The 25,070-nt window shown below is 37.1% G+C and overlaps 1 protein-coding gene across 1 annotated transcript; it reads left to right on the forward strand.

The window, feature by feature from the left end:
* Nucleotides 1-1,448: 1,448 nt before the first annotated feature.
* LOC139719039 (cytochrome P450 2J5-like) lies at nucleotides 1,449-24,102 on the forward strand. The gene is made up of 7 exons (XM_071630482.1): nucleotides 1,449-1,499; nucleotides 4,970-5,377; nucleotides 13,427-13,569; nucleotides 19,726-20,250; nucleotides 20,857-21,038; nucleotides 22,354-22,472; nucleotides 23,903-24,102. Exons 2-7 carry the CDS (start codon nucleotides 5,005-5,007, stop codon nucleotides 24,100-24,102), a joined length of 1,542 nt encoding a protein of 513 aa, XP_071486583.1. The 5' UTR covers nucleotides 1,449-1,499; nucleotides 4,970-5,004.
* The last annotated feature ends 968 nt before the right edge of the window (nucleotides 24,103-25,070 follow it).

Genomic DNA, 25,070 nt, shown 5'->3' on the forward strand with positions numbered 1-25,070 from the left:
ATCAAATATCATTGTACGCTGATAACACTATTTATACAGCTCATACAATGACGACAGCACGGGAGTTGACACCCTATTGTTCAACGAAGAGCGTAGAGCATTGAATACTTTAGTGACTGACCAGAATAAACTTGCTTTAATGTGAAGAAACGTCAGTTTGTGCTATAAGATTGGGAAAGGGGTTTAAAAAACGCTGTAATCCCAGATGTTGCTAACATGAAACCAACTATTGTATCAACTTTGATTATTAACACTATAATCATGATTATGATTATAATTATAATAATTTAAAAGAAAGGTTGGCTGATCATTATAGACACGAGGAATGAATAATTGACTAGAGTTATACGATATGAAATAATGAATAGACAAATTGACTTTGTTACGTTACTATTCGTCAATATCCATTGAAAAGTAATCATTCAAATTCAAATTCAAGTAATTTCATTTCCAATAAAGTAATACAAAGTAATATACATAACGCTTACATGAGTACAGAATATTTTTGAATCACATCCATTGAAAGGTAATCATTAAAGTAATCATTAAAATGATTCATACATATGGTAAACGGTTCACAATAAGAATATAATAAATTGCATTAAGGAATAGGTATAATGTCCCTTGAAGACTGACCATAATGTTTATTGATCCAATAACTGATGAAAATATAATTGACATTTTTCTCTGTACGTGAGACATAAATGTGAGACATAATTATATGACCAACAATACACAAGTTCAAATATTTTCTTGCGATCGGCCGGCATGAAGGAAGACATTCACAGAAAATTACGTACGCATGCAAATACATTTTCCATAGAGAAAAACAGAGACAGAGAAAGTTTGTGTGTGTGTGTGTGTGTGTGTGTGTGTGTGTGTGTGTGTGTGTGCTGGCGCGCGTGTGTGTATGTGTCTGAGATCAAAATCTTATGAGTTCAAACGTTGCAACCTGTAAGCTTTTGGATTCTAATATATTTTTATTTTTCATATTACTTTAGATTTACATTAGCCTTTGCAAGGAAAATCAACAACTAACAAACAGACTAAAAGGAAAAATTATCATAGGGTTAAAGTGATTTAAGCTTGATGTCGATGAATACGCAAAAAAAAAAAAGTTTAGCTAATCATCACAAACGATGAGAGCAAACATCTCGTCTGAACACGTATCGTTTACGCACCCCTACAGCCTTCTCCAAGGTGCCACCCCCGTCTTTGTGGTCCGGTCATCCGTACATAACGCAAATCATCGCCGATGCAATATTGATAAAACTCCGCCATGTGTGTCATTTTAGCGTTGACCTTTGTTCCGGTTACCAGTGAAGTAGGGGTGCCTGGTCGTCACACGGACCCCCACTTATCTCGACCCTTTGCTCCGACGTGCTCTCTCTAATCAGGCGAGGGTAACTTCAAAGACCTCCTTGCACATGCGACAGTCCAAAATTTCAAACAATGCCCGAAGAAGCTGGATATTGCGAGCTCAAAAACAGGAGATCAAGGTGAGTATTATCAGAACTATCTGCTGATTCATGTCTTCTTTGTTGTTATGAAGATGCGATGAATATCCTTTGCCTGTATTCATAAATTTTCATTTCGTCAATTGAGACAATTACTCGGATTATAATTGTATTGCTTTGTTTTAGGATAGGATCATGTAATCTAATTACAACGAAAGCATGCCAAACAGCATGCATTTAGATTTTCCTAAACATAGATAGAGACATTGGCTTTGACTTGTGTGTGTGTGTGGGGGGTGGGTGTGGGTGTGCGTGCGTGCGTTCGTGTGTGACAGAGTGATGCTAGAAAATATACTAGGTCATGTTTTTGTTCCAAAAGAAAAGTTATATTCATCGTTTTGTTTATTCTGCAAACATTATGCTAATACAGATTTGTGGGTTTTGCTTCTTCTTAATATGTCGGGATGGACTCGCCTAATGATAAGCGCCTAATGTAGTGGCTATCAAACAAACTTCCATTTCTTTGGGTTTGTGATCCGTGAAAGCTATTAGGCCCATCAAGATAAATCTATCATAACACCGCACAATAACATTGCCGAAATAAAATTATAGGGGAGAAATAAATAGAAAAAATTTAAACGATCTTTACCTTCATCTATCTCAGCTATAGAAAGGTGCATGGTATAACATTTATGACATTTATGATAAAAATGTCTAAACCGGACTATTGCAAACACTCGTATTAGTAAGACGATTTCATCGCAGCATCTATTTTCACCTCACCCCATCCCCACATACCCAAAATTCAGGAAAACCCTGCCTTTTTGTGGGTTTTAAGTTCTATTCTCGTTGGATTTTTTACGTTTCCCTCTGTTTGCAGAGGCAAATGAGTGATGGTTGACAAGAAGAAACAGTGATTTATATTGATTGTGAATGTTCATGTTATTCTGATTTGATTTGATTTGATTTGATTTCACCATAGATATATTTCAGATATCACCAACAAATACATCAAACTTGCACAATACAATAATGTACATGAGATAAACAAAAATGCAATGTTAAGCCTAGAAACTCGGTGTTTCTATACTGATGATAAGTAAAAAGTGAATATGACATCCTTTGTGACAGTGTCATAGAGATCCCATGCACGTAATGATGTAGAACTCTCGCGAGGGGCAAGCGAAATACTTGAAGTAAATAAATATCACGCTTACACTCATTTTAGCGCAGATAAACCCACATGTCTATACAGAAAACGATTAGCTAAGACATGGAAGCTGTGAATGAAATCACCATGATTCGATTTACGTTTAGAAATATCCCTAAGGAATAATGCTATACCAGACAGAGGTATTAATGTTTAGGCAGTTGCAGTAACAGAGGCAAAACGCACTGAAGTGCGCAGGGTCGCATGTTTAATGAAAACTTGTGACAACAGTTACAATAATCGTCATTATCTGAAAGAGAACTCGAGGGGCCCTTACAAATTCTGATCACAATCTTACCGGGGCTAGAAAAGCAAAACCTACATAAAAGCCATTGCAATTACAAATAGGCGTCTCCACAAATACGCTTTTTTGATCTAATTTTCGGGGTCTCCGAATCTAAACGACAACAATGGAGCAACGTCCATATTTTACCTCGCTTATCGCCTGTCTGCGAGAACATTAATTTTATCTCGACAATGCCATAGGCTTATAGATCAAGGTGATATCAAAAGCGCGCTGACTTTGATCAGTGCCCATAAAGGAGGGCCTCTACTTAGCAGACGTCCATAAATCAACTTATTCTCGCTTGGGTATTTAGCCCCCCGTATATTTTACACAAAATCGACTTTGATTAGCGTGATAAGTGCAGTTTGGGCTATTTGGTTTCCCGGGACACCTTGTTCGTGACAGCGTACTCGTGAAGATAGTGCTTTACCTCTTTCTGTGCCAGGGACTTTGGACAGTGTGTGAAACGATACGAGGTTTTCTGTGCTAATCGACACTCGAAGCACCCAAAGGCTTAATGTGACATTGCAACTAGCTGTAGTACACTGGCACTCATGACATACCATCTGTCTGCAGTGTACGACGAGATACACGTATAGTCGTAGTCAATGGATTTTGCTTAGATATGATGTGAGTTAAGAGTTAACAATATGACTAATCGAAAAACTATACACTTATAAAATGAATACCTTGAAAACCGCTGAACGTTTAAGAATCACAATCAATAAAGATGTCGGATAAAACTGCGAGACCAATGATAATATTACATGATAAATGATTTGATTGATTTGATTTTATTTGATTTGATTTATTGATTCCTGTATTATCATTGTACATGAACATACATGTATAATATGTATATATACATAAATGGGTATATTATATTCAGCAGTACGTTTTGCATTTACAAATTAACTGTATATATCCAGAGTTGCAAGCTAGACTTCAGACTAAATGTGACATTGTTATAATGCGTGTGAAAATAATATCATTTATTGTTTGGTTTCACAAGAGATATCATCAGAAGCAGGATCAACATTCATTTAAAGCCAAACATATATGTTCCTTCATTTTCTCATGAACTCATTCATTACTTTGCCACTGTTAACATTCATTTTCCAATCATTTTATATAATTATTTGTTTGTATTTCATGTTTGTTTGCGTGTTTTTGTTGTTGTTTTATCTTGTGTGTGTGTGTGTGTGTGTGTGTTTGCTATTTTACTCTTTGTTTGAGTGATGATATCACAATGGATCTTGCTTGGGTAGACCGCAGAATAGTGCAGTCGAAAACATCAGCCTGCACCGAAGATGTACGAGGGAAAACTGTACAAGACTATCTCAAGGCGCAATTCACGCAGAACGAGAGAATTCTGTGTTTTTCTCTCTTCCTTGCTCATCGCATGGTGCAATATCAGTTCGTTTCTCATCTCTCGTCAGTATTATTTCGTAGCCTCCGGTCAAACAGGTATAGGTTCCTTGCCGACAATCGTAATTTTGGCCCGTTGTCTTAGCTACCTGGTCTCAGCTCCTTGCTTTTAGACAATCAACTTCAATGTCATCTTTGAGGCAAGGGGGAAAAGTTCTGTAACCTTTTATCCGTGATCTATGAATCCAGGTGCTCAAAGGCACGATGAAAAAAAAAATATGTTACATCGGCTCCTGAGATATGGTGTCTTTTGAACTTTGCATTTAAGCGCATGACGAGATAGCAAGGGTATTATATCTCGGATCTTTGAATGACAAGAATACTCGTACACATTAAAAAATACAACAGATGTACGCATAGTACGACTGTGATGATGGGCTTGACTTTTTTGATATCATCTGAATCTAATATTGCGGTGATTCTGTATCAGCTGAGGAGTAATATAAATGATATGTTGAGACGTTCAAATCATGATTGAACTTGGCATGCATTAAGCCGACGCATATAAGGCTGGATATTGCAGGTTAGAAAAATAGCACCACGTCTGGTACGTGCTGAAGAACACTGGTTGTCATTCTTTACTAACAGGTCCTGATACCAGCCGACTGAGGTTCATCATCAGGATGGGGTGGCTTCTGAGTGCCGTGGCGTCGACTTTCACGCCGTCGTGGACGACCTCGGCGCTGATCGTAATCGTCGTCGCTGCAGCGTTGGTAGCACGACGACACCAGAAACCGAAAGGCTTTCCTCCAGGGCCGCCTGGTCTTCCGATTGTCGGCAACGTGTTCGCCTTCGGAACCAACGACGCTTTCGCGGAAACTCTGATGCAGTGGGGAAAGGACTACGGGCCCGTGTACTCGGTCAGAATCGGGTTCTCGAATGACGTGGTCGTCTGCGGGGCCGACATGATCAAGACGCTGCTGGTAAAGAAAGGTCTCGACTTCGCCGATAAACCTCATCTCATCGAAGCCGACTTGTACAATAAAGGCAGACGTGGTGAGTACAATAATATCCTGCTTGGCGTACACACGAGGTGAGATGGGTTGCACAAACGTAACAATTTTTTTTTTTTTTTTTGGGGGGGGGGGGGGGGGGGGGGGCAGGCAGGCCCGTAACTAGGATTTATAAGGGGGAGGGTCAAAACTAGAAGTCATGGACCTTCGTGGGGGAATGAAGTGATCGAGGGAGGTACGGTCTTCTGGGAGAGTATTATGCTTTTGGCCGTAAATGTAAAAAATGTATTTTATTTTACACCTGGAGTTTGGTTTAACACATGCATCAGCCATGAAAAAAAGGGTATCTGATTTCCTTCATGCATACATTGAATTGTTCAAATCTATTATGTAGGGCCTACACCAAGTTATCATAGTTCTTAGATTTACGTAGTGCCAATGATGTCAACCACCTCTTTCTTCATGTCGGTCTCCTTCTAGCGATGAATGTGAAGGAGTCCGCAGAAATGTATTCACGGGGGTGCAAGAATGTGTTCAATATTTGGGGTATAAGCAAACAATTAAGAGAGCGAAGCGACCCAGAGAAAAGTGGGATCCCATTCATCACAAGGGAGATTTTACTCTTTTAAGTGACATTTTTAAACGATCCAGGAACACTTTTGTGAAATATTTTGAACTTTTCAATAAAAAAAGTAATACAATATGTCTAACCTAGTATAGTTGGAAGTTAATTAGTCCAAATTGCAATATCTAGATTGTGATAAGTGACTTTGCTTACGAGGGAAAAACTTAGTAAAATGGGTCAATATATGCGAAAGAGAATGAGGTTATTGGGGATATTAAGTGAATGAATAAAAAAGCAAGCCAAATCATAAATTGTTATGAGGTGCAGCTGCGTCAGAATGTATGATTAACATACTCTATCCCTAAAAATCCACGATGAGAGCTTGTACATACCCCCCCCCCCCCCAACAACAAAAAAATAATAATGATGATAATTGATTAACTTTTTTGTCGTATATATGCAACTTTCTCGAAGTTCATTCATTTTGGCTTGGAATGCAATTACAAATGTTCTTATTGGGTTGAAGGGGTTCATAAGTTCATAATGTAAAAAACATTCATTGAATTCTTCACTTGTTTATCATTATGACCGTGAGCACAATGAGACAAATTTCTTCTTTATCCTAACGCGAAAAAAAAAAATCGAATGACATAAGGCACCAGCAAGACCTACTTTACAGGTAGTAGCTGTCAGTGTTCATGATAGAAGAGGCCTCTGGACGAAGATTACTACTCGAGTATGGGCGTTATGATTTGCATTAATAAATCTGACATTTCCCACAGGGATTTGTTTTAAGACTTGCCCCGAGGCACGGATGTGCGCGCTTGCGCAACCGCACACTCAAACACACTGCACACATAATAATTATGTCTTATGCAAGATACACACAACCATATACAACCATATATGTATATGTATATATATATATATATATATATATATATATATATATATATATATATATATATATAATCATGATAACTGAGGGAAAGATAGGACAGGGAGAGAGAAAGGGAGAGAGAAAGAGAAGCTATCACTGTTTGAGGCCTTTTAGCGATTTTTAAGATGTGCGATGCCTGCGAGATCGCGGTTAGCGGTTCCCGAGCTCGTCACGGAATGTGGTTTTGTGCAATGTGATCATACTGTCAGTGATTCTTCTTCTTCTTTCTTGCGATCTTGTGTACCTCTGCTATCGTATAACAGACCAGCGCTACAAGGGATATCCCCTGAATCTCTAATGGGTACCTCTCCGATCTTTTGAAATGCTAATCGATCAAAATGATGCGAAAAGCTCGCAGAGTATACATGCAGCATACGCAAGAGAATAAATAAAAAGCAAAAAAAAAAATACAAAAACAAAACAAAAACAAAAAACTACCAGACAATATACTTGTATAATATATAGCAGCTTCACAATGTTTAAACCGCCATAATGATCTATGGCTTCGCATCGTGGCATATGTAAATTTCGAAATATCAAACAAGGAACTTCATGTTACCAAGCTTTCCAATCAGATGATAGTGACTTTTCTTAATATATGAATTTTGTATGTATTACGTTACAGCATTTCAATTGAATAAACTCTCGATGGGCATGAAACTGTAATGGGTTGACGAACGTCCCATGATCAAGTTACACGTTACATAGCGTATTACGTAAGATTTCACGCTGTTATGCAGTTTTCCTATTATCATCTGTAGTTAATGAGACACCAACATTGGTTCGAGGCGTTACTCATCGAAGGTTAATTGTGGTGAGGTTCTTCTGACAGACACGTTAAAGGGATGGGATATTGATTGAGATGAGGATTGGGCTTTTAACTTTTTCGTGAGATACAAAGAAACCACTTATGAAATAATACAGAGCATAACATTCTAAGAGGAATTCAAAGATTGTTAAATGAAAATCGATTTTGGAATGGCGGAGACACCCAAAAACAGAGTAAAACAAAGCGATCCTGATAAAAGGTGGGTCCCACCTTTCATTAGGATTGCTCTGTTTTGTATATCTCACCTATATTTCAAAATCAATTTTATTAAATAAACTTTGAATCCCTCTTGGAATTGAATGCGCTTGGATATTTCATAAGAGGCTTCTCATTATCTCACCAAGAAATGTTAGAAGCCATATAGGTCTCAACCAAAACTATAGATCCATTTAAAACCATGCCTTGAGGTCAATATTTCCAACTTGCTTCGGTGCCAATTCGTTGACATCTAACAAGATATAGAGCGGAAATTTTCAACCTTGACTAACACATATTTAAATAACAACAACAACAATATCTTTTCCATTGCTAATGAGTCAAGTAAAAATAGATGTGATGCATGTTTATTCACAGGTTTCTCGTTTAATGAGTTTGCGACAAGCGAAGCATTTGGATTTTGACTTGACGTAATGCGTTACTTAGAAACGTAAACAATATAGCACACCTAAGAAATCCCTTGTTTTCTAAGGTTTTAGTTGGTTTGGTTTATTAGTTATTCAGTTGTTAGTTATAAGTTGTTGTTTTTTTTTTTTGTTTTACCAGTCAACTCGAATAAACATAATAATGTGTTCGCCAGTAGAGTGTGCGATAATGAAAATCGGTGGTGGATTGCAACTTCAATGGTAAATAAAAAAAAACAAACTCACCAAAACCCACGAGGATGAACACAGAATAGACCTGAAACAGAAGATCAAACCTCAACGCTATTTATAGCAAGTTGAATATCCAAACGACGTTGGGGGATATACACACCTACATCGCACCGACCAATCAGCAGGTATAGCGAGAGGTCATGCAGTATTGAGTTTGCTCTAAAAAGTAACACCAAGGAGGTTCAGGAGAATTTAAAGTCACAACTGTCTTTATATTTCCTTTGAACTCGTGTTCGATGCCATCATTCGAATATATTTGATGCATGTACCACGCAGAAAATAAAGACAATTGACTATTGTGTCATTATATAATCACCAACCACTTTGTAAGTAAGATTAATCTATGTCTTTGTGATGGTAATTACTTTTCACCGTCCCTATATGCTTATAAAAATTAATATAGGCGATAATTATGTACCGGTAAAGACACGGGGATGCGCGAATTGAAATTGCGCAAAAAAAAAAATGATGAAATAAAAATGAAAATTACTCGACTTGGCATATGCCCGGGCTCTAATATCATGTATATGATAATAATAATAATGATGATGATGATGATGATAATAATAATAATGATAATAATAACAATTATAACAATAATGATTATAATAATCATTATTACTATTATCAGTTTTATCTTCATTATTATATAATATAAGTATATATATATGTATATATATATATATATATATATATATATATATATACTTGAAGATTTTTCCATATCAATTTTATTTGTCGGGATTATGTAGAAAAGTGATAAAGCCGGCTTTCCAGGGGGGTAAAGTTTGAAACACTTTCACATGATACATAGGGTTTACACTTTTGCACATATTTCTGGACGGAATTGACTTTGTTTTATATGCTTTATCAGTAGGTGAGATTTCATTTCATTTTATAAATGAACAAACAAAATGCATTGTATAACCAACATGTTAAAGTTCAACATGAATCGTCACATTGTTCAGCACGACGGCGGCATCAAACATTGAATATCAAAGGCACACATACACCTGTGGAATGTTTTTGTACATCAATATAAAACTGATAACTGTTTGAATAATTACAGCCAGTTGGAACTCCATATCCTTGGTAACACTTCGAAATATAATGGTGATAATAATAATGTTATTGCTTTCAATATTTTTTTTAGACAAGAAAGCGAGAACTATGCAGGTCTTCACCTACAAACATATACGTGGCTAAACATGCATATCAATCATTATTGATGATTAATTGATCTATAAAAGAAATTAAGCTGGTATATGAATCAGAAATTACGTTGTGGGCATGAAATAAAAATTTATCTATAATCACAACTTCATGCATAACTTGAAAATTAAATGCACTCGCACCTTAACATTCAATTTTGACATTCTTTGAAGCAAGTCCTCAAAAATGGAAATGACAAAGTTATATCTGATACACATTCAGCTTATATACATAAAGACATGATTATTTTGCACATTGTGAAGGTAGAGTAATTTCTGAGAGTGTTTTTAGTCAAGATTGTCACGTGTGTGTGTGTGTGTGTGTGTGTGTGCTTCTTACTTATCAAAACAAATTTGTTTCTTGTTTTTGTGCACTGCATTTATTGTGATAAGACCGACAGTGGGAACTGATATATAATGTTATGTGTAATAACGCATTCATAATGATTTACCCCTTCATGAATTATAATGGCTGTAATGTACATCGTCAGGCTGTATAGGCATTGTCGATCTCGTGGGCATTTATTGCCTAGTGTCGAACTCATGGGCCTTGCTTGCCTAGTGTCGGACTTATGGGCCTTGCCTGCTTAGTGTCGGACTTATGGGCCTTGCTTGCCTAGTGTCGGACTTATATGGGCCTTGCTTGCGTAGTGTCGGACTCATGGGCATTTTTCGCGAGTGACGGATTCGTGGGCATTGCTTGTCTGCTGTCGGACTCGTGGGCCTTATTTGCCCATGTCGAGCTTCGGGCTGTATGACTTATGGACCTTGTCGACGGGCAGTATGACTAGAAGGTGTCGGTCTTGTGAGATGACCCCATGCATCCTTCCACACTGTATAATGACTATCGCAGTTCTAAAACCAGCTGTTAGCGAAGATTTTGAGTTGCATTTAGCAAACATATCGTGTGGAATGTCTTTAATGTCTCTTGTATACTGTTTCCTTCATTCGAATACATGGCAATATTATGCGAATTACTCTTAATTGAACGAAGTTACATAATAGTTGTCGATTATTTCGAAATAATCGATAAGTAATAATTATTTCGAATAATCATTATAAATTGGCATCAGAGGTCTTCTGTTGGTTGGTAGTGGCTAACTTTGAGCGCCAAAAATGTTCTTATCTGAGATGATCTTATGTCTAGAATCGTACAGAATGGTAACGCAAGGGAGTTATTGCGAGCCAGGATTTCTGTACCAATACAACTTCTTTTGTTACGATTTGATTTACTCTGTCGACTTTTTCCTCTCTTTTTTTTCGCCAAGCGCCTCTCTCTCGCGTTCCTCAGGGATCTTTTCTCGACTAATAGAGGTTCGTAAACAAAGCAAAGTACCTCTGACCCAGGCAGCTTTGTAAAACAAACACTCCTGAATAAACCTTGTGGATTTTTATTCATTGAAAACCTAACAAGTTGGTTTTTTCCTGTTATATTAACAGACTTATCGAAAGACGCATCAGATCTGTACGGTGTCAGTGGTATGTATGGCTTCAAATCGCTTGGTGATACGTTGTTAAGTACACCAAACAGTACTATTGAGCTGGAAGTAAACGGTTAAGTTTATGGATTCAGGCTGGAGGAGACGTATGACCTAGTCGCTTTTCAAGGCTACTGTAATGCATCTGGCTTGTCGCAAGAAAAATAATAGCAATTTTACTGGCTTGTTGTCAGGAAATAATTGTCCATAATAATTGATTGTAACCTATATCAATGGATACAGGATCCATAAGGCAAAAGTGGTGAAGCTCAAAAAGAAAAAGAAAAACGAAACAAAACAAAAACAAAAACCGAGGGTACAAAGTGTGAAATTGGTGAAGTATTGCAATCGTAAAACCCAAATAAAATGTAGGGGAATCGTCTTTCATTGTGTTCAGTGCGCGCTTCAAAAGACTCGATGAGGTCGTACGACCCGGAAGTCGATTGCTTAGGCATGTTATTATAGGCATGATATAAATTTTGCGCCAAACGTAAAGTTCAAGTTTTCTCCTATCATATAACGCCTGGGATTTGTAAACAACAGTTGAGGGAAAAAAAACACGTAATTTTCGTTTGTTTGTGTGTTTTTTCTTTACGGTTAAGTACATTATTATAGCTTTGTTTCTGTTTAGGTTAATCTAGAAAGTCAGTATGATGCATTTTAGTATCTTTGTATTGGTACCTGTATTAAGTCTGACGCATTAGGCCGACTATAGTGGATAAAGTGCAAGAGCCCGAATCAGCACGTACTGCGCTCATAAATTTACCTGTTCAATACAATTAGGTACACCATTATCAAAAGTGACAGTCGCGAGCTGCATCAATTTTGCCCGTTCGTGAATCTTGATAAATTATATAAAAGGAGACATTCCTACCTCCCACCTCCTTCTCGCCTTGTAGTGAGGCTATCAGGCTTCTGGTCCCGCACTTTACTCGCCGAAGAATGGGGTCGTGGAACAAGGCTTGGGTCGCAGAGGTCAGGCGGCAAAAGAGCAAAGACCTCAGATGGATCTCACCCCTAAGAAAAACTCTTTATCATGTTTCTTCTCCTTCGTATTGTATCGTCATGTTATAAATCATAACCGCCTCATATTGTTTGGTGATCAACATCGGTCCTACAAAGGCGCTCAGCTGGCATATATGCGACTTATTACCAGACGTTATTCGATGCTCTGCCTGTAGTAGTAGGCCTATAATGTAGAATTCAGAATTTCAGGGGACTTCCAAAGTTGGCGACCATATGTTTGTGCCGAGCTGTCTGAACGAGGTGTGTCTGTACGGATCGACAAAAAGACCCAAACAATAAAACAAATGTATCATATGTATATATATATATATATATATATATATATATATATATACGTATATATAGTTATGAGAAAGCAAGGAGAAAACGGTGTGGAGCTTTGACATCGTTATTCCTCTCACTGTTCCTCCTTTTCGGAAAAGTGCAAGAGTTGAAAAGTTGGTCTCCGCCGGGAATCGAACCCGGGTCACATGTATGCAAAATTAATTTAGGAGAAGCCAAAAAGCTGTTGTAGCGGTGATTTCTTTCACAATATATATATATATATATATATATATATATATATATATATACATATATATATATATATATATATATATATATATATATCTTGGTTGAATGATGTTCACAAAGCGCAAATAGATTGATGAAATTTGAATAGATTTCATATACGGATACACACTTTGTCTTCAAATGTGTCTATCTATCTTCTTACATTTTTGATATTGTTGATATTGACAGTCCCAAGACATCGAACGAGGACAAACATTTTTGAGCTGTATAACGATGAGTGCTTATAAAAGCAATGATTTCCCTCTAATGTCAACCTCGATTTAAATAAATGCATGAAACCGGGTTTTCTCTTGGTGTTGTTTTTTTTTTCACTCCCACATTCTGAATGAAATGTGACATCTAGATCGCTCATTTACAGATCTAATAAAGATGCCACTACCAATGAAAGAGAAAGGCGGAGTCTGTATACCTTTCTGGGTGGTTGCAATCAGATGCGTGTATATGCGACTCGACTGGATGTTTATACACACAATTTGTTGAAATGATACATGCTTTAAGATCTAAATATCTTTCCTGTGCAATTTGCAGATGGAGGAAGATAACTAGGGCATGTTCATACACCACATCATTTTAATAATGCTTTTTTTTTTATCCCTAGGTATTTTCGTGTCTCACTGTCGGGAAGGCTGGGAACACCAGCGGCGCTTCGCGCACACCACTCTCCGAGGAATGGGCTTCGGGAAAGTGGTCCTAGAACCTGTCATTCGAGAGGAGGTCCAGGACACCATCAAGCAGTTCAAGGTGAAAATTTCATTTCAATTCAAATCATTTTTTTCTTTTATTCACGAAACTAACATCACCCAGAAGCTGTTTATTTTTTGTTTTGTTCTATTCAGCAAGTCTGTGCCATACAAACTAAACATAGAAACAAGATAAAAAATAATGGATAAAACTATGCTAATGATTAACACATTCACAATATTCGTTTAAAATACATTATTAGAAATGTTAATGAATTACAAGCAAAATTAATCATCTTGAATACTATTGTGTGACATTGCTAAAAGTCAAATGAAGTCTGAAATATGCCTTACATTAGAAAAAAATCAGAATTCATAAAACGAATAGAAATTATTAATTATACAGTCATGGGCGTTTATAGTTACAAATTATTCTTAGTCACTGTAATATTGCGTAAAAAATCCTCTGACCCCCTTCTCTGCTCTCTTATCTCGCTCTCATTTCGCCAGTAAACAACCTGTGTACTGTAATCACGCCTCCTTTGTAACGACATTGACAAGATAATTTGGTTCACAAAAAGACGATGCCTTATAGTTCTCCTCTGTTTGGTCTTCTTTGGTTTTTTATTTATTAAGAATGAATGAAAGAATGAAAATAAGTGAATTGAATTGAATTAAATTAGATTGATTTGAAATTGGTTTCATTTTTCTTTTTTTAGAAAGTAATTACATTGTTAAGTGATGTACACTCAAGGTCAAATGTATATGAGTCGGTGATTATTGTGTTCGTTTGTTTTAAAATCATATAGCAGACACTCACTATAAGATATACACACATCATACATGTTTATGTTTATATGAATTCATCATTCTGTCAATAACGGCATGTGTCTATAACGAACACATTGATGGAGACAGACAGGAAGACAGGTAGAGAAAGCTATGAATAAAATTGACCTCTAGCTACGTCCACGATTGCTCTTCTTCTCGCACTGAATATAAATAATGAAGGAGCTACACCGGTGCTGTAAATGGTCGAGACCCCTTCTCGCAGTATATGAATAAAATTATATACACCTGTACTGTAAATAAGAATGACCCCGACTGTTACTTCCGTCTGTTGCCTTTTAATTGTAACGAGAGAATTTCACCCGTTGGATTTCTCAATATTTCATAAGGCATAGCAATTTATTGAGAAGTATTACCTGTAGCTCAATCGGGGGAAAAATCACTTCATTTGCAATCAGGCATGCCAACTTTCGTGCCTCAGGGAATCGAGGTTGAGAAAGAAATGCATTTTTAAGGACCCTCATATTGTGTAATGACGTGCATGTGTACGCAGGAAAATCGAGAGAGCTTAGTTCTTATTCTGATTCGGAAAGAAAAACTCTTCATTTTTTGATCTTGCGCCAGGAGCACTGACATGGTAAAGCACTGCAGAAGGACGAATAACCTTGATTCCCCATTTATGTCACATTTTTGTTTTAGCTGTTTTCGCCTTTCTTTGGCTGTCCAAAGTGCTGCGAGTTCGTTCTCATACATGCTTGTTTTGCTCGAGCATCCGCGTCTCTCGCGGGAACGTTAATGGCGTTTGTGAGAATAACACTGTAGTATAGGACTCACACGGGTAAATAATTCCCCATAGAGACATGTGTTAAAATTCAAAATTCAAAAAAAAAAAAAATCTGTAAAAAAATGAGGTGTTTCATCTTCACTAACCTGGATAAGTGAGCTATATACCCTGTCATCCATCAAATTTCCAAGGCGGATTCTTCAGCTCAAACTCTGTCCAAGGGTCCGCAAAGCCAGACTACGAGTTCTTCTTCACTCAAAAAATCACCTATTTTCTGTACATGCACCCGATGAAATAAAATCCCTTCAAAATTATTCCATGAAAAAAGCTTTCATCTTTAAACCAAAATGCAGTTTGTAGAGAAATTCATACTCAATATCTGCAGCTATTCAGTTTTATGCCAAACTGCATTATTGATTTTTAATTAATGTTCTTTCTTCATTTATTTTGGTATCTTTGGTACGAATTTGTAAAGGGGTCTGGGACATTCCATTTTATTTACCGGTGTGAGCCCTATAATACTCCCGGGGAAACATCAGCCATACGAAAAATACAATCCTCACACACGCGCTGTGCTCATTTCTGTAATTGTATCCCTTGGTGAATTTGAAGGTGAGGTCACTCTTCCCAACAAGTGGATGACAAGATAATATGGAATGTGCAAGAAAGAATGTGCAAATAATGAATTTGTTTTCATTCTTTCTTCACGCATAGACTTTGAAGTCATCTTTCGCATTTCCAATGATCTATTATTCAGCTTGCGATGAAATTATCGGTGTGGATTTGTTCAAATCAACAAAACTAAATAGCTCGTGTACGTATTAAGAAGAGTATGGTTTCATGTCAAGATGAGTGACTAAATCCAAGTCAAGTATAACACTGGGAACGACAGTCTGTGTTTGTGTGTGTGTGTGTGTGTGTGTGCGCGCGCGCTTATGTAGGATTGTCAAAGCTTATCTTATTTTTTCCTAATAGGAGGTGATTATTTCACTAAAATAATAGTGATTTGACATCAACTCTGTAGCATAGCAGCATCATAACTAAATATCTTTTTCACAATTTACTGAATTTATATATTATATATATCGTCATATATTGGGGTTTTTTCGTTATCTTTATCTTGTTAATCTTGTTGAGAAATTACAAATCAATTATCAAATTTCTTTTAAATTTTGATACGAGACAGGGGCGGACCCAGGAATTCCGTAAAGGGGGCGGGGGCGCAATCAATATTTCTGGTGCTACTTTCGGGTTTCATCTCATTTTTTTCTTTTTATCTCTTTTGTAAAAGAGATAAAAAGAGATAAAACAGGGGGCGCGCGCCCGGTGGGCTCCCTCTGGATCCGCTACTGCTAGAGAATTGTTTTATTAAAGTAAATCGTAAGCTCTTGTGTCGTTTATTGTTCGAAGATCAAGATTATATTCGGGAGAATCATAGCTTCATTTCCAACATGATAACCAATTATAGAAATATGTGAAAGAAGAATATATTCTATGAAATCACCAATCAGATGAACCTCATTCAGGATTATAGCCAATTATAATGTTTCTCATTGATTTTGCTATCTCTATATTGAATTAACTGTGAATTACAATAACTCAATTTTGGTCCGAATGAATTTGAATGTATAGGCAATGCAACAAATTTTAACCTTAGCGACTGTTTTGACGTCTTTTACTATCAGGATATACCAGAAGGTGCAAGTTACATCTGGGCCCTGTTTTATGAAGAGTTATATTATTGATTACATTGTTGATTTCTATCATAAGTCTATGGCAGCGTGTGTGGTAAGGAAATTTATAATCGATTATAATATCTTTTGATAAAACGAGGCCCTCTGATGTGAACTTCCATCGTGTCCATCGAACTACATTTTATTTGAAAGGTAAAATCTTTTAAAATGAAATTATAATTCTTTACAATTCCTTTTAAGTAATTTCCCGAAACTTCATGAATTTAAGCAATCTGATATCGTTAATCTTTCCAAAAATACATTAGAATTGGATGAGAAATCCTTTTCCAACAACAACAAAAAAGTTAATATAAAGCTGTTTCATTATATACTGCGATGTCAATTAAGTCTCCAGATTTTATTTGACTCGATTTATTCGTCTTCCATACCTGATTGTCACAATCTGTGGCTGATTACTATGCTGATGTGATTTTTAAAATTCTAATTTTGTAATTATAATGCACTGAATAATTGATTGACATCATGTCATTGATCGTTTCAAAACGTTTACCTGATCCATTTTCATTTAACTGATTTATTCGTACTACATTTTTTTTTTCATCACATGGAATTCTTAAAGAAAAGACAATTTGTTTTGGCACTCATTATATACATAGGCCTATATATATATATATATATATATATACATGTATATGACTTCATTTTCAAATTCAGTTGCTTTTTGGATATGTCAAGGTGATTTAATTCACCGTATGAAGTCATCATGTTCGATTAAAACGTAAGCAATTGATAACTTTGTGCGACAAACAAAGACATATGATACTTCCACGATTGATCATCACTACTCACTAGTTTTGGCAGCCAGAAAAGGTGATTGAGTTCAAGTTCAAGTTCAAGTTCAAGTTCAAAGTTTATTTCATTTTTCAACAAAAAACATATGTTTCACTTCATTTTGTAACAGAAAATAAGGTAAGTAGAACATAGTGAAATAAAAAGAGTATAACAATTGAGGACCTAAAGTAATCATACATTGTATTGCAAGAAAGAAACATAAGTGATCAAAGCGAAATACATGTATACCGTTGTTTTAATTGCGAAAAATGGAATGCGAAAAATGCGAAAAAAGTTCATTCTGGCATCTCTTCAAACATGTCTAGACTCCTGTGTTGAGGTGAATTAATTATACATTTTATCTGATATCTGTATAATACTGCCATGACACGCCTTATATTGCACTGTATAATAATCTATTGTATATTTTTCATGTTGGTACACGTGTGCTCTGTATGCGTGCATTGATTGTGTATGTACAGATGTAATGTGTATACATGCAATCAAAACGAATTTTCAGAAATGAACAATAAAATCAAACTGAACTGAATTAAATTGAATAACATGGCCTGCATACAAAACGCTGTGAACGGTGAAAGCAAACTAACCAAGTTTGATTCTGTATAATTATATTCCAGTTATAAATAAGTATCAGTTCCCACATTTGCAATTATATTACCTTGTCAGATACGGTGACGTCGGCTCGATTGATATCCTTGTGTATATTTCAGCGACAAAACGAAGAAGAAGAAGAAGAAGAAGAAAAAAAAATCCTTCTTCCTACTGTTACTTAAGACATCTATCGTTCATGCTTCACGGAATTGTTATGTTTATCATTATTCACATATTTAGATAAAATTAAGGATTTTGATGTGTATCTTCCTGTCCTTCTTTCGATGACTGGCGCAAAATTGAAGATTTTGTGCCGTTATCTAATTAATTTACGTTATAAATCATTTTAATTTTATTGAATTTTGTACGAAAAAAATGTCAGCAGATGACTCGTTAGAGGGTATTTTCTTGATGTCCGCACGTACTCACCATTGTGTGTGTGTGTGTGTGTGTGTGTGTGTTACTTTCCTGTGTATGAGATGTAACCTTTATTCCGTAATCATGTTGATATCCCTGTAGAAACGTCAATGAATAACCCACTACTGACGGCGAAGAGCAACTTATTCCTGAAATTCCATTCAACAAGAGCTTTTTTTTTTCAGTGTTCAGTTCTAAGATTGAGTAGCTTCATTTCCGGAGGTTCAGCTTGAAAGTGCGACTAAATATATATCAGTGTCGTGCTTCTAAGATTGAATGGCTCACTGAATAAGAAGTATATCGTTCATTCGAGAAGTTCAGCTTAAATGCCTAGCTGAACAATTTATTCATTTAATGAATGATTACAAATCCAATTTTTTAAATTACATTTGCTAACTCTTTGTAATGCTCAAAGTCACCAAGGTAATAGCCGTCCGTACTCACTGAGTGCGCCTGTATTGTTGGTGTATATTTTTTGAAAGTAAAATGACAGTGGAATAAAAGATTTATAATGGAAGTCAAAATTTACACACACACACACACACACACACACACACATACACGCACACGCATAGAAATGATAAGCCCTATACATAGGCCTTGACATGTACTGACTTTAGTTCCGTATCCTGTTGCTGAGCAGTCTTTGATGAGAAGCACCGTAGAAGTAGAAGTAGAATATATATTATGTAGGACGCATTGTCATTAATTCTTTGATGTCTGTGTAACCCAAGTGCCTGGTGATAAAGCACCCACTTTACTCGTAGCTTATATTATGATATCCTTCATGATACAGGATTAAAATTAACTAGCGAAATTACTGCCGTTTGTTGATAGGTCTATTCAGTCATTGGGGAAAATTGAGCAGAAAAAAGTAATGTAAATAGGTCGAATGAAAGAAAGGATTTTGTTTTGTTTGGTTTTGGTATTAGTCTGTATATTACATTTTATTCAGAAGATCTTTATCTTGATTATACTTTAATTTAATCCATCACTCTCATCCACCAAAAATTATTCAAATCTCTTACATGCATTCTTAACTGTTCATTGAAATTGCCATCTGCTCATTTTAATCCACGTCTCTTTCCAGTCATTTGCAGGACAGCCTTTCGATCCCCGCGAATCATTGGCCACCAATTCATCCAACATCATTTGCCGCCTCACGTTCGGCCGTCGATTCGAGCACAACGACCCGGAATTCCACCAGCTCCTGACCTACCTCCGGGGGATCATGGGCTTCCGGGCAGAGGGCGAGGTGATGGTGTTCCCCTTCCTCAGACACCTGTACGCCCAGAAGACACGGTGGCGGACTAGACTCGCATCCAATCGGAACATGTTCAAATATTTTGGCGCCAAAATTGACGAGCACAGGGTCGGGTTGTGTGAGAGGACGAGAACGGGGTCCGAAGAGCCCGACGTGCTGGATTTCATCGACGCTTACCTCGTGCAGGCGCGAGCGGACCCTGTGAACTTCAATGACGAGGAACTGAAAGTTGTCCTGTCCGATCTCTTCATCGCCGGTTCCGATACAGTTTCGACCACGATCAGCTGGGCCATATTGTACATGGCTGCATATCCGGACATACAGAAAAGTGTTTACGAAGAGATCACGCAGGTATTAATGTGGGTGGGATCAAGTTGCGAAGTGGACTATAACTATCGTTTGAATAAATCACATTATTAGGGGTACAGCGTTTACCTTAATTTGATGGGAGCATTGTTTGACCAATGGACCCCATTTGCTGATTCTTTGCGGGGGGGGGGGTAGTTTAAAGGGAGTTAGACTTAACACCCAACACACACACACGTATGAAATTACTTATTAAGAATGTCTGATGGTGTCTCTACAGGTCTAATGGCCTGTGGGTGTGTGGGTGTGTGGGTGACTGGGTGTGGGTGTGATTGATCAATGTCATGATTACTTTTTATTTGACAGTATATAAATCAGCAACAATGCCAGCAATATTTACAAAAAAAAAAAATGAATACGTGTATAGGCCTATATAGTATGTTTTTGTCCAAAATATCTAAACAAGACAAAAACTCTACGATCACACAGGTTTTTCTTTCCCTATAATAGTGTGCATCTAGTGCATGTGGTGTATATATTTTGCAAGTTTCTAACGTAGTCGTAGACAAAGACAACTCGCGTCCTTACTTGGGCAATATATCACGATGTTTTTGCTTGGAATAATGCATTTTGTGTGTGTGTGCGTGTCAGGTGGTTGGCGAGGAGAGTGTCTGTCTGTCGCATCGTGGCGCCCTTCCATATTCCGAGGCGACGCTGATGGAGCTGCAGCGCCTTGCCAGTGTCGTCCCTATCAACCCGCGAGCTGCTTTCACCGACTCCGAGCTGGGTGGATACCACATACCACGCGGAACGCGTGTATGGATTAACATGTGGTGGGTAGAGGGACGGATCAGTTTACAATTGTGCTCACATCTATGGATAGGGTTGTTTTCCCCCTCCCAGAAGTGTCATTGTACATGTATATATATATATATATATATATATATATATATATATATATATATATTCATATACATATAATATATATATATATACATATATGTATAAATATATATATATATATATATATATATATATATATATAATGTATATATATGACATTTTAGGAGGAAATACATACATCAAGTGCATTTATGCCATTTCCAACAAAATTGTACACATTCTGAATGCACATAATTACACACAATGTGTACATGTATACACTGATGTGAATTATATATATATATATATATATATATATATATCACAAACACACTCACATAAATGTATATACATGTATATAATATGTATGTGTGTGTGTGTGTGTGTGTGTGTGTGTATGTGTCACTAACGGTTGACCTATTTTATGCATGTCTATACTATACTGTGATAAATGCTGTTCCTGTTGGCCAGAAAACCTGCCCAGTATCTTATTTGCATAGTAACAAATAAGATATTGTTATACGAGATTCATTTTCATAATACGTAATACAGATGTTCTGTTCCACAGCGAGATGAGTATCTTTTTAGGTAGAATGAACAATTTATAAGAGTCCCTCTATCATTCTAACACATATTTCTTTACCATCAAGAACTCTTGACAGAGGTATGCTAAATGAATCCAAATAATAGCATAACCGTTTCAGTTCTTGAAACACAAAATAAGCATTCATTTTTATTCTTTCATTTTCATTCGTTTTTATTTCATTTTCATTTTCCCTGATTCATTTTCATTTCACATTCCTTTTCATTTTCATTCATTTTTATTTAGCATTCATTTTCATTCCGTATAACCTGGAAATAACATTTCCTCCGACCTCGTTAATCCCAAACACTTGTTGCATTATTCCAAAGGTTCGTCAACCTGCACAACGAAAGGATGGTGTGTAAGTCTATAACAAACCTTCGAAATTATCACGAACCTTTATTTCGTTTCTTGATTAACAAACTTTCGGAAAAACTGACCTTATATTTCATTTTCGGATGAACGAACCTTCGGAATAACGAACCTTACATTTCATTCTACGAAACATCAAACCTTTGGAATAAGGAACCTTCGAAATAACGAACCTTATTTCATTTTACGGACTAACCAACCTTAGGAATAAGGGACCTTCGGAATGACGAACCTTCGGGATGACTAACTTTAACCAGTTATGCATTACAACCTTAAAATGTATATCTCTTTCACTGCTTCCTGATGTGCAGGTCTCTGTTTCGAGACCCGGTGGAATGGCCCCAGCCTCACAGATTCGACCCGACGCGATTCCTCAACAAAGACGGGTCAAAGGTCATTCATAGAGACAGCTTTCTACCATTTTCGGCAGGTGAGATCCTTTTGCATTCTACAACCCTCTTTAATTGTCACAAAGGTCATTAAATTTTGCAGTCTTTGTTTGCAACAAGTACATACACACACATACACACATCACACACACATCACACACAAACACACACAATGAAATATGCTCTATCATTACTATGGTAAAAAAAAATCAGAGAGAGAGAGAGATTTATGTGAGTGTGAGTGTGAGTGTGGGTGTGTGTGTGTCTGTGTCTGTGTAAGTGTGTATGTGTATGTGTAGGCCCTAATGTGTGTATGCGTGTATAATGATTATTCACAAAATCATGTGAATAAATGAAACAAAGATATTGTCCAGAGGGGTGAAGTTTCAGGTGTGAGTTTCTTCAATTTGTTTCCCTCTTATACAAATTAAATTTGTTAAGATCGCAACTGCTGTGCCCCGTTGCATAAAAGTTACTATTGTGGTAACTTTGCCATCCAATGGCAACTACCATGGTAACAATACTCAACAGCCAATCAAAATCAAGAATTCCATGGTAGTTACCATTGGATGGCAAAGTTACCACAATAGTAACTTTTATGCAACGGGGCCCTGATCTGTAAATTAACAAACATGTCGGGGAAAAAAAGAACCAGTAGAGGGAGACAAATTGAAGAAACTCACACCTGATCATGAGAATACTTTGTCATTTCGTACAGGAAAAAAAAAGTTAAGAGTACTCTATACTCATATCATTTGAATCGAAATTACATAAATAACAGAAGGGAAAATCTGACATAAAGTCACATGCGTTTTTCTTCAGGGCCAGTGAAGGAGCATTGTTGCACAAAACCCGTGATATCTTTATCCGCGTTATCAAAACAATTATCTTGCTAGACAACCTTTATGAAGGTCATCTCTAAAGAGGAAGCACCCGACACAACGTAAGGAAGAGAAATCAAACAAAAAGAAATAAAACTACGCAAAATCAAACATATCGAATTAAATGAGTTCTACGGTGTTCGTAGTTATTTAAAAGAATCGTGATACTAAACTATGCCCCCTTCAGAAAAGAGGTGGAAAATCTCATTGTTGATGCCCCGTAGTAACATCAGCAGCACGTGATAATAGTTCCAGATAAGAATAATAAGCGGCTTTAAGAAGAAACCGCACACCACCAGCCATCCTTTTCCGATTACAATATAATTATTAATGCAAATCAAACCCCGTTGCACGCGCAGGGTTGCATGCACGATGCATCAGACACAACCTTGCACGTGTGAATTTTCTGTTCGATTGTTCTTTTTGGTGTTGTCTCTTTAGACCCTTTATATTCCTATTGTACGAAGACATAGCAGAGAGAACAAGGGGGTATGATTAAAATTATGTTTAATCAAGACTCGACTTCGAGGGAGCAATCCCAATATGTTAAGCAATATCACAGATTGTTCATCAATTTTGTTTGAACGCAGGGAGACGTGTATGCATGGGTGAACAACTGGCCAAAATGGAACTCTTCCTGTTTTTTATGTCCATCATGCAACACTTCGAGTTCGTCTTTCCCGATCCGCAGTCGAAACCGTCCTTCCTTGGCGTGGTGGGGCTGAACCGACAGCCGGAGCCCTTCCTCGTTAAGGCCATTCCTCGGATGGAGCAAGGCGCTTACCAGTGAATTTAGTCCCTCCTTTTTTATTTATGTCGTCATAAGGAGTGAATGATTAGATAATGCTTATCATGATAGTGTGCAAGCTCAACCTAAACAGAATATTCGTCGGAAGTCTTTTGAGTTGCACGTTCTCAAAGGTATAGGCTTTTACATGCAGAGCAGGCCAGTTCTCAGAGCGGAGGGAGGGAGGTAGAGGGGGCGAAGGAGGAAGAGGAGGAGGAGGTAGAGGGGAGGAGGAGGAGGAGGAAGAGGAGGAAGAAGAGGAGGAGGAGGAAGAGGAAGAGGAGGAGGAGGAGAAGAAGGGGAGCGCAGGGCACTACCACGTGGCCTTGGTTTTAGACGATGGGTGTTTCTTTAGCGGATACCATTTCACATTTTAATCGCTCTTACAAGCCCCCCCCCAGCATCTGCTCTGTAAGGTCCCCCCCCCCGATAAAAAAAAGAAGACACGGTTTAAGAGCGACACAGAGTAACTTATAATATAATGAATTGACAACTGTTTTATAGAGAGGAGACATAATAATGCGCTTTTCTCCATTTTCAAAATTTCACGCATTGTTGTGATGGTCTCTTGACTTCAGTAATAATGGGTTGAACTCGACTACATTGCATTTCATGTTTATGTATCAATTATTAAGATTCAAACTTGAGATCTCCAGAGCACTCTACATAATACTAAATGCTTCTAACTATAGTGACAAATCGGTGTAGCCAAATCAAACTTCAAACTGAAACATAGGGCCGTGTCGTTGTCTTGACAAATGACTAAATGATATTGTGAATTGTGCGATGATTTAGAATGCTTATCAAATACTGTCCATTCTTAAGAAAGTAGAGTACATGATAATCGGGCCCTCTTGCTAATTAATACACAGGTATATCCTAACGGAGAATTAAATCTTGTTGAATATAAACAGGACATACGTATATCTTAGCCTTTAACATTATTCAAACATCCGTGTGAATAAGAGTCG

Source organism: Diadema antillarum, unplaced genomic scaffold (genome assembly GCF_040938485.1).
Source record: "Diadema antillarum isolate AM-2024a unplaced genomic scaffold, OU_Dant_1.0 scf00000103, whole genome shotgun sequence".
Taxonomy (NCBI): Eukaryota; Metazoa; Echinodermata; class Echinoidea; order Diadematoida; family Diadematidae; genus Diadema; species Diadema antillarum.